This window comes from Odontesthes bonariensis, chromosome 14 (genome assembly GCF_027942865.1).
Source record: "Odontesthes bonariensis isolate fOdoBon6 chromosome 14, fOdoBon6.hap1, whole genome shotgun sequence".
NCBI classification, from domain to species: Eukaryota; Metazoa; Chordata; class Actinopteri; order Atheriniformes; family Atherinopsidae; genus Odontesthes; species Odontesthes bonariensis.
The window spans coordinates 10,106,181-10,117,338 of record NC_134519.1 but is presented as its reverse complement, the minus strand read 5'-3'; the positions used below and the strand labels follow the sequence as shown (position 1 = coordinate 10,117,338).

Here is an 11,158-nt window from a genome sequence, read left to right as displayed (position 1 = left end):
GGCCCAGTTTTCAATAAATAATTTATGATGGTGTAATATGTTACATGCTGTTCTTTTAAGGATGAATTTTATATCCTTATACATGAGGTCATAAATGTATATTAAATGTGTGTCTTAGGTCTAAATGTTAACCCAGCTGGAACACAATTCACTCAAGACAAGCCCAGTGATCAACAAAACACACAGTGCACAAGATTGTATTTTTACTTGCAAGGGGAGCCGGACGGAGTGACAGAACTTACTCCTTCACCCGTGCTCAAACGACTCCATCCGACTTTCCCCGTGTAGTTCTTTTTATTACACAGCTTCGTTACAATCAGCATACGTAAAACAATCTTGTGAGCAAGATGCAAAAAATGTTTCACTGGGACGTCTAGTTCCTCACGTGTTGAGTGGTTGCACATTCTCCTACATGGGAAGACCAGAGCACCCTGTTTCTCACAGTTCCCTTTAATTACTTTGTATCACACTAAGCAAAGTTCACACACTACATATCTGTCTATAAAATGTTGTTTACTCAAAATGGAAATCAATATACAGTTTTCCAACAGTGTGCTTTTCTTTTTCTGTTACTATATATCACAGCAAAAGCAATACTTGTTTCCCAGCAGAAATCCAATGTTTCACGTGGATACGTGTTGTGATTGCATGGCATTTAAGATAAGACCAGATTTATTGTCATGTAGATCTTTGAGAAGATTCATCATCTCACTTCATGGGCTTTGATTGTTAAGTCTGTGGTATTTTGTAAAAGTAATCAACAAACTCGCAGAAGACTGTGCTTCACTTCCAGCTTTTATTACTCTTTCTTCTTTTTCTTCAGTCACAACTCACTCATCGTCGCATAGGCTACCGTTCTCTAGCGCCGTCTGTAGGCAATCATCCTTATAACAACACAACATAGTCATTCCCTGAAATGGAAAGTTTTTGACATACAAGGTTTGCATCTGACAGTTTCATCAGTTTAGTTTAAACTACTGCTGATATACGGTAATAGGAATTAAAGGTGTTTTACAGAGAAGGTTTTAGAAATCTGCTCTTATTATTTCATAGAAAAGAAATGGTATCAGCAGCCAGGAACAAATATACGTTTTTACCTTCTTCCCAAAAATTAATTATAATAGATATGTCACAGTGTGCTCTATGAAAAACCCATAAGAGCATACAAAGCAACAAAACTGGAAAATATATTTCTTACTGAAGACTAAACAATCTTTATGGTTAAATTTGAACTATTATCACCAGCAAACTTCCTTACTTGATTGATTTTAAGATTCTTTTTTCTTTTCCATTTAAAAAGTTTGTTTTAAATATGTAAACGAGACATTAACTAACTCCATACATACAAAATACATCGAAGTTACTGATGTTATGAAATCAAAAAAGCCCCAAATCTACTTTGTTTTTGACTCGTGTTTGACGTCAGTATATTTTTGAGTTGTCTGCTGTTTTTCACTGTGGCCGCTAGATGGCGCTGCGAGGAAGGTAAGGGGACTGATGCTGCTCCTTCTCTGTGTTTTTGATCCTGTGACACATTACAGACCGATTTGATAGACATTTGTAGCGCCCAATAAACGGCTCTAGGCATTCGTAAACCACGCCTCAAATACGAGAAAATGCACACCTAGTCCCCAGACCACCATCTCATCGAGATTGTGGACGCATCAGCCAGGCTAGTATTACCCCGAGATTTCTAACTTGATAATTAGGTTTTAAAGAGAGAGTCTCAAGGTGACTCATAACACTTTCTCTTTGTTTCTGTGGGCCACAGACAATGATTTCAGTTTAGTCTGAGTTTAGCTGGAGAAAATTGTTTTACATCCACACACTGATCTGTTCGATGCAGTGACACAATGTATCTACAGGCTCGTGTTCTCCTGCCAAAAGTGACACGTAGATCTGCGTGTCATCTGCATAGTTGTGGTAGGACACATTATAGCTGCGTATTAGCTGGCCTGATGGAAGCATGTACAGATTGAACAATACGGGTCCCAGGATTGACCCTTGGGGAACCCCACAGGTCATAGCCATTTGGTCTGAGACACAGTTATTGATTTCAACAAAATATTTCCTGTCCTCCAGATAGGACTTGAACCAGTTTAAAGCACGACCAGAGCTTCCCACCCAGTCTTCTAACCTCTGTAATAAGATCGCATGGTCAACTGTGTCAAAGGCAGCACTCAGGTCCAGCAGAACTAAGACTGTGACTTTACTTGCATCTGTGTTCAGGCGGATGTCATTTGTCACCTTGATCAGAGCTGTCTCAGTGCTGTGGTGGGGCCTAAAGCCTGATTGGAAAGTATCAAAAGCATTGTTAGACAGGAGAAAGTCACTAAGCTGTTGGTATACAACTTTTTCTAGGACTTTGCCTAAGAATGGCAGGTTTGATATGGGCCGGTAGTTGTTCAGTACTGTGGCATCAAGATTGCTCTTCTTTAGAAGAGGCTTAATGACAGCAGTTTTTAAGGCCTTTGGAAATGTTCCAGTCTGGAGTGAGATGTTGACTAGATGAGCAAGTTGTGGTAACAAACTGCTCAGCAGAGACTTTAGGAATTTAGTGGGCAACTCATCAAGGCAGCACGTTGATGAAATCAAACTGCAGATAATCTCCTCGACTGTTTTGTCAGTAACAGGTGTGAAATGTGTCAGCTCTAGGTGTCCAGCTGCAGAGTAGTTATTTGTATTGTGGAAATTATTGCATTTTTAATGCCTTGAACTTTGTCATCAAAGAATATTGCAAACTCATTACACTTGGATGTAGAAATGAGTTCTAAAGGCAGTGAAACTGGAGGGTTTGTTAATCTGTTTACTGTAGCAAACAGGACACGAGAGTTGTTACTGCAGTTTTGATGATTTCAGAAAAATAACTCTCCTTTGTTCTACGCAAAGTCTGGTTGAACACACATAGCTTTTCTTTGTAAGTCTCATAATGAACCTGGAGCTTTGACTTGCGCCATTTCCGGCTCTCCCTTTTCTGTGCCCTGACCGACTCTTCTTTCCTCCATGGCGCCCTTTGCCTACTTTTAACCATTCTAACCTTGACAGGAGCAATGGTATCCAAAACATTTAAGAGACTTGATGTGTAAGAGTTCAACAGATCATCAACATTAGAACACAGGGTGTTCTCAAACCTAATCATTTCCATGAACTGTGTCCCTGTTCTGTCATTTATGAGTCTTCCCCGAACAACTGCAGACCCAGCTGCTGGTTTGGGTGTTACAGACAGGTCGAAGAAAACATAGAAATGTTCAGATAAAGCAACATTGTCAGGGGTGGGTGCGAGGAAGGATGCGGATGCAGATTCTTTTAGAAACAAAAACTTGATTTATTTTCAAAAAGGTTTTAACAAAAAGCTCGGCTGAACCGGATACCAAAAACTAAACTGTGACAAAAACAAAACATGACTATGGCTATGATTACACGAAAAGGTACTTAACTTTGTTGTGATGAGTGGGATGACGAGTGACTAGTGAGGATCTGGCTATGAGCATGGAGAAACCTGGAGACTAAATACTGTGGAGGGTGATTGGTGATTGAGTGCAGCTGATGGGGAAAACACAGGTGAAGGAAAGGAAGTGAAGCTGATGGCAGGGCAGGAGAAACACTGAGGAGGCATGGCAAAAACTAAAAACAAGACCTGAACCTAAAACATGAAAAACTAAAACATGGCAAAACTAAGAACGTGGCAAAAAAAAAACACAGATATGACAAACATCGACGTCATCCACGTTTGAATAACAACACCCCTTGAAATGAGCACATCTAGAGTGTGCCCTCTGTTGTGGGTGGGCTCAGTCACATGCTGAGTAAGACCAAACATTTCAAGGACAGCAGTGAGCTCTTTAGCTCGCTTGTTATGGGCTACATCCACATGCACATTCAAGTCCCCTGTTATGACTAAACAGTCAAAAGCAGTGCACACAATTGAAAGTAGTTCAGTAAAATCATCAATAAAACAATTCTGTGGTGGTTTGTAAATTATGATATAAAGTATGGAAGATTGTTTTATCTCCATTTTGAATGACACATACTCAAATGATGAAAAAAAAACAAATGACAACTTGTGGGTGGGTATATTGTCCCTGAGCATGGCACAAACACCCCCACCCCTTCTCGTCTTTCAGACACAAAATTGAAGTGAGGTGGACTAGACTCAATCAGGACTGCATTAGCTGTGTTTTTGTCATAAAATCAAGATTGTGAGAGGAAATAAAACTATTTATCAGGAATGATTTGTTACTTAAAGATCTGACATTGAGTACTGCGTGTTTGAGATTAGTTATAGTTGAACTGGATGCTGTGTTCTTGCAAGGGATATGGATAAGATTTCTCTAATTGGACAGTCTGATTGTCCCTCTCTTCACTCCATCCTTGGACCTCTGGTTGAGATGGTGTTTACCAACACAGAGGCCCTTAGCGTCCTAGACAACAGCATTGACGCTGTTGGGAGCTGTGGGCACCGGTGGTGGGGGCCAAGCTGGGGGGGCTTTGGTCGATGGAGTAGGCTGGGGAGGGAGAGGGGCTCGATGCTTCTTTGAGGATAGAATTCTTGATCTTTCCATGGTTGGCGTGAGAGGAACCATTTTCATCCCCGATTTCACCAAGCTTTCAAGGTAATCAGGAAATCTCCTGGGTGACGGTGGAGAAGAGAACGATGGTGAAACATCTCTGGAGTGTGTAGATGCAGCAGGTGGGTCCCAGGCCCGTGGTGAGGGCTGTGGTGAAGGCGATGGTGGAGCTGCTGAATCCTGTGTTCGGGATGCTGGAGGTGCTGCTGTGGCTGCTGTGACTGAAACCTTTGCTGGGTCCTTGGGTGGCGAGGCAGGAGCTCTTCTCTTGCTCTTTCTCGGCGGCAGCACAGGACCCGGTCCTGGCCCTGGCCCCTTCTGATGCCTCAGAGCGTGGAGAAGATTATCCGTCAGTCGTCTCACTCCACCTCTGTTCAGGTGTGGACCTTTTCTTTGAAACAGATCATCTCTTTGCCAGAAAAGATTAAAGTTCTCAATGAAATGAGGTCCTCTGGACTCACAGACTTTGGACAGCCATGTGTTCAACTGAAGCAACCGGCTGAATTTGTTGATCCTCCTGTCGATGTTTGGGAGAAGTCCACTTATGAATGTTGGTATCGTCACTTTATCAAGACTCTCAAATAGTTTCTCAAAGTCTTTTTTTAAGATTTCAGACTGATTCTCTCTGATGTCCACTGCACCCACGTGGACATTCAGTTGTTTCACCCGTTGATGTTTTGCCAGTACCTCAGGTAGTAATCTTGTGATGTCAGACAGTGGCACTTGGATAGCTGCATGTAACTATTCTGTTTATGTTTATATTAGATATGGCTCCCTCTCCAAGCACAAGAGTATCTTTGACCTTTGCACTCGGCACAGTTTCTCTGTCCATCTGCTGCTTTGTACCATCTCTCTGTCTGTTACATTCAGTCACATTTGGCTCTGACAGTGGTAAAAATCTGTTTGTTAACTTTATTCCGGGTGATATTACATATCGTCTGTTGATACCATTAGTTTGACGTTTCTCTGGCTTAGCACCAAGTCCATTATAAGTGTCTTTACAGAATCTTGGAAAAGACAGTATCATTTAGCTTTAAGTTGGAGGTACCAGTTTTTTCACCCTTTCCTTTGGAAGTAAATGTGGACTTCTTACCACTGGATTCCGTGAAGTATAATGGCTAAAGTAGCTCTAAGGCACAGAAAATGTATTGTATACCCATTCATATCTATATAGAACGCGGTACATTAATGTTGCATACATATTTAGTTTTCTTACTATCTCATCTATCTTCTTACATATTTTTTTCTAAAAACCTTGTAATAGAAATCAGTCATTTAATTATTTTTGGGCGCCTGTCCAAAATTTGAGCACATTGCTCCTGTTTTGTCCTCTTTGAGATGGCTTCCAGTATGTTTTAGAATTGATTTTTTAAAGATTTTATTCTTGACTTTTAAAGCCCTTCGTGGAACGTCACCTTCTAAACTTAGTTTATTACATATTAAATAGTTGTATTGATTTGTTTATCTTAAATGCCATGTAATCACAACACGTGTCCACGTGAAACATTGTATTTCTGCTGGGAAACAAGTATTGCTTTTCCTGTGATATAAAGTCACTGAAAAAGAAAAGCACACATTTAATTTACATTTAAGACCTCGTTTATCAGGATATACTGAAAAATTCATTATAAAAAATCAGCCCACTGTCCAACAATGAGGTAAATACAACCTCAAATGAACGACAGCGTGTAACATATTACACCATCATAAATTATTTATTGAAAACTGGGCCAACATGCAAAACCAGTGTGTGAAATAAAAGTACACCTTCACTGTTTCCATAAGTATGAGGAGGGTAAACAGCAGCCAGGAGCTGTTCAGTTCAGGTTTAGGTTTACTTTGCAGGTCTGGAGCCTTCAGGTGGGTGTTAACACAATGCAAAGGGAGATAGATATCAACAATGATCCAAACCCAGCATATCAGCACAAACACCTCATACCAGCTGTCAAGCACGGTGGTGGAGGGCTGATGATCTGGGCTCGTTCTGAAGCAACAGGACCCAGGCACCTTGCAGTCATTGAGTCCACCATGAACTCCTTTGGATACCAAAGTATTCTAGAGTCAAATGTGAGGCCGTCTGTAGTGATTTCACCAGACTGCCATCTACTGAGATACATCTATAGATGCATCAAATTGTTTTGTGAGGCCAGCAAACATTCGCACCATTTCATTTTGACAGAACATTTCAAAAACATGGTTTTGATTTGTCATTGTGGAGAATTGCGTTTAGATTTATTACAAAACTATCAATTGAATTAGTTATAAAGTGAGACTGTAAACTGTAGAAAAGGGACTGAAAACTTTCAGGTGGTCGAGTTTATGGTCTCTTAAGAGTAGAATTCATAATAATCGTAGACTTCTGTTAACTACAAAACATTGAAAAGTCAGATATGAATTAATTAGCAGTGATTATGTTGTTTTATGTTTCCCATTTAGATCAATTTAAATCTATAATTTGGCTTTATTCTGTGCTGCATCACAGCTCAGATGAGTTCTTAAGAACTCCTGGATCTTCTTCCACAGGTGGACTTCAGCTGCTGCGTGGGCTCTGGGCTCACCCCCCCACAGGACTGGCTTGCCTGCCAGCCCATGGAAGCTGGAGGGGCAGTACGGTCCGTAAGGCGGCTCTAAATAGTGTCCAGCTTCTGGATAACTCAAACTCTCAAAGTTCTCCTTCCCGTGGCGTGTCAGTCTCTCCACCATCTCATCCATGTAGGCTTTGCTGTCCCAGTTGAGGTCGTCCTCTGAGGCCGCAAAGAGGAAATGTCCCTTGGCGCGTTCAATGGGGATCAGGGTGGCTTTGTTCTCTTCCTTTAGAGGATTGTGCATACAGTATTTACAAATGATTGCCCCTGACGCGGTGGTAATCGCTTTCTTAACGTCATACATTAACGCAGGAAGGATTAGTCTTTTCTTATAGTAGAGAGGTAAAGCTGTATTGGCGTTGCAGCCATTGATCCAAACTACGGCCTCAACACCTGGCACAAAGGCAGCAAGTGACAGCGCGATATCTGCTCCCTTTGATACTGAGATTACAGCAACACCTTTACTGCCCACCTGCAAAAAAAACACACATATAAGTAAAGACAAAGTTTGCATCACAATAAACAGCTTAAGAACTGGAGTATGAAGGTGTCGGTGGACTCAGCTGACGCAGAACTATATTACAAGAACATGGAATCAGCATGTATCGTTTTTTAACACCAGTTTGACTTTGAGTCGTTTCAATAAAGGTTCTACATGCTGTTGATGTTACCCCAAATGGTGACATAAAAAATCAGTTTCATGCTTATCCTATTAGATAATACTGTAGCAGTTATCACATTTAATAAAATACAGCATAGAGGTATCTGATGGGCAGGGTGGTGGAGCAAAAAGCAGACAGAAAACACAGGTGAGCAAAGACAATGCAAATAAACTGAAAGAATTAACAAAAGGCACTGAGGAAAAAGCAGCAGGAAATGTAAAAAGTCAGAGCAAACGCAATAGCAAAAGGACTTTATTCAGACACAGATGGAGGGTTAAGAGAGACAGGTGGAAACAGTTAAGATAATTGTTTGGGGCGAACAGGACAAACAGGAAGTAAGAGCATATGACACAAGAAAAAAATCTCTAAAACAAAACAATAAATTACGCATATAGAACAACCAAAACTCAATAAACAACCAAATTAAACACATTTGCAATGATTTGTTACTTAATTTAACCTGAAGCCAGATTCTGTTAACTAACAGGTTGGCAGATGTGTCACCTTAGGTAGCTGCTGTAAGAAATGCACTGCTTCTTCAAAGTGGTCCAGGTGCATCTTTTTTAAGTTGTCGGGCCTATCACTGAACACAGGCACTGTGAGAACTGTGAAGCCTTTCTTGGCCAGAAGACAGGCTCTTTTCTCGGACATGGTGGTGCACAGATCCAACACAGCCGGAAACGGGCCCTCTCCTGGAGCACAGACCAAAGGTTTGATTTAATACACGCATGTTAAAAATGTGTCCATTAACTTTGCATACCTAAATCCCCTTCATCAGAAAAGATGAGACAGTAAATACATTTACTTTGAAGCATTAACTGCAAACAATACCAACCCAAGATACTTCCCTTCAGGCCTGCACTACCTACTAAAATGGGAAGAGGGGCTGTTACCTCTTTACCTGTCAACCTTGTCCAGAGGCAGCGTTGACTTCTCTGGACTTGGAGGCATCACATGGAGGAAATGTGTATTGTAATCAGACCAATTAGTATTCCAAATCTGAATTTGGAAATGAAAACCGTGTACTCTGAGTCAAGGACCAAAAGAGTCCAAAAGCCAGGCCTTGTGATGGTATGGGGATGTATTAGAGCTCCTGGCAAATGTAATTTACACTTCTATGATGGCCGCAGTATGCAGAAAATTTAATTGAGATCTTAGAGCAACATATGCTGCCATCAAAACTACATCTTTTTCTAAAACATCCATGCATTTTTCAACAAGACCGCATTCTGTGTACATTAGAAAGACATGACTGTGACAGAGGAGGGTACTGGACGAGCCTGACCTGTCCCGTTCACAGAAGAAAGTGTGCTACAAAGTAACGCCAGAACCCCTTTTTCAAAAAGAATGTCAACATTACAGATTAAGGATTTACCGATTAAAGTTTTCCATCAGAACATTTTTTGGAATGAGTTGCAGGAATGCAGCAATGGGTGTAACTTAAGGGTTAAACATTCAGTATATTGGGCTGAAACTGTCTGCAATGACAAAAAAGTCCAAGTAAATTTAAGAAGCACGGCATATGTTTTTATTTGTCAACAAACTTAAGTTTTCCTGTGCAGCTCAGTGACAGACAAAAGCTGCATCTATTTAGTCTACTGTGGTGTCAGGTTTGTAGGATTTAACTTGCAGGTTTATTGACTGACTGAGTCAGTATGCCTGACCTTAAAATGCCAATTGTTGCAACAAAACTATATTGGCTGCCTCAGCTGCGTTTTTATGTTCACAAACAGTATATGTGGCTGTAAGTAGGGAAAACCTTCAGTACCTGGGGGAGTAAACAGCACTCCATGAATATTCCCCTCTTTGACAGAAACCCGACTGACCCCATCTCCCATCAGAAGCCTCTCATTGGTCGACTCTGCCAGCATCCCACCATCCTCCTCATGCACGGAAAAGTTCACCACATGAGGGTCGAATACCTTGTTCTTATGAAAGTATTTGTGTAAGGTTTCTGCCCTCAGTGATCTCAGCAGACCCATGGGTTCGACTCCAACGTAGCTGCCGCTGAGTGAGGGCTCTCTGTCCAGGTCGATCTCCCCTCTGCCATCAGCCCTGTAGGAGGCCAAGGAGCTGAACACCTCTCCTCTCTCATCTGTGGATCTGGCTCTCATGGTGACCACCTGTCTGGGCCTCAATCCGGCCACCTTTACCTGAATGGGCTCATCAAAGAAACACCTGGCGCCAGGCAGCAGCTGCAGTCTCACTTGATTGGACATTTCTTCTTTGTGAATATGACAAAACAAACATTGGATAAACAGCTATATAGTAGAAAGCCAGATAATTAACACTGGTTTCACGCAGGCAGAAACTGGGAATAAACTAAACATTGTTGAGTCACATTAAAACTCACCAAGCTGTTGCAATCCTCAAAGAAATGTGCCAATTTAAATCAACTTTATAAGGTAAGCAAAAACAGCACCTGTTTTGTCATTTTGGTTTACTGAGGCATTTCAAACCTGGAATAAAGGTCAAACAGGTATGCACGACACAGATCACGGCAATCTAGGTTACATGTCAGAACTGAACTGTCCAGGTTTCTGCTGCTAAATGTTTTAATGTAATGACGAGGGAGGCTTAATGTAAGAGCGCTGAAATTACAGTATGTGTTCATGTAGTAGAAAAATTAAATTCAGACTTTAAGGTTTAAAAGCCTGAACAAGAATCCTGCAGAGCACCACTTCTGCTGATTTAGGTTAATAATCGGCAATTTTAATGAGTTTTCTTGAAACGTCTTGCACTCGCTGGACGCTGTGATTACAGTTCGGGAAAGTTACTGTTTTATTTGGTCTTATTTCTAAATATATTCTATAATATTGCAAAAAGAAAACAGTATCTTGGATTGCCGTTTTAAGACTAAAGTAAACACATTGTGAGAAATAAATCGCAACTGACCTCGACAGAATCCAAATTGAAATGTCCAGATTTCACTGACTTTCTCAGCTTGTGCCCGATGAGTTAGCGCTGAAACAGGGAGACAGTTATTTTTCTAAACATAGTATAATATCATAATACAACTCAGCAAATAGAGATTAACCACTAGATGTTCTTAAGTGGGCAACTTACACGTTTTTCAGCGTATTAACACTGTTGCACGAACTGTTGGACGAACGAGACGACGACACTGTTGCAGATGGTGTTCTTGATTGCAGCTCTGTGCAACTGTAACTTCCAGCAGAATCAGCCCTTCTATAACAGGTGGAGTGTCTGCAGAGCGGGTGTGGGCGTGTTTTACTCCTCTTTACCAGCAAAATATTCAAAGTAAACAGGAGATACGTTTGAATAAAGTGGTAAACATTTCAAGAACAAAGTCGGATACTGAACGTCAGCTGGCAAATTATGG

The 11,158-nt window shown here is 41.1% G+C and overlaps 1 protein-coding gene across 1 annotated transcript; it reads right to left on the bottom strand.

Moving 5' to 3' along the window:
* Positions 1–6,268: 6,268 nt before the first annotated feature.
* Positions 6,269–10,069, bottom strand: LOC142398231 (acyl-coenzyme A thioesterase 6-like). Its single transcript, XM_075482190.1, has 3 exons — positions 9,584–10,069; positions 8,320–8,507; positions 6,269–7,625 (listed from the first exon to the last, which is right to left on the bottom strand). The coding sequence occupies exons 1-3, from the start codon at positions 10,032–10,034 to the stop codon at positions 7,017–7,019; spliced, it is 1,248 nt and encodes a 415-aa protein (XP_075338305.1). The 5' UTR covers positions 10,035–10,069; the 3' UTR covers positions 6,269–7,016.
* Between the last annotated feature and the right edge of the window lie 1,089 nt (positions 10,070–11,158).

Bases quoted from the DNA above. Each gene is read 5' to 3' on its own strand.
- LOC142398231 (XM_075482190.1), bottom strand. From the start codon at position 10,034: ATGTCCAATCAAGTGAGACTGCAGCTGCTGCCTGGCGCCAGGTGTTTC. The intron at 8,508-9,583 runs GTACTGAAGGTT...TCTGTGCTCCAG, and splicing joins AGTGCTGTTTACTCCCCCAG to GAGAGGGCCCGTTTCCGGCT. The intron at 7,626-8,319 runs GTGACACATCTG...TTTTTTTTGCAG, and splicing joins TCTTACAGCAGCTACCTAAG to GTGGGCAGTAAAGGTGTTGC.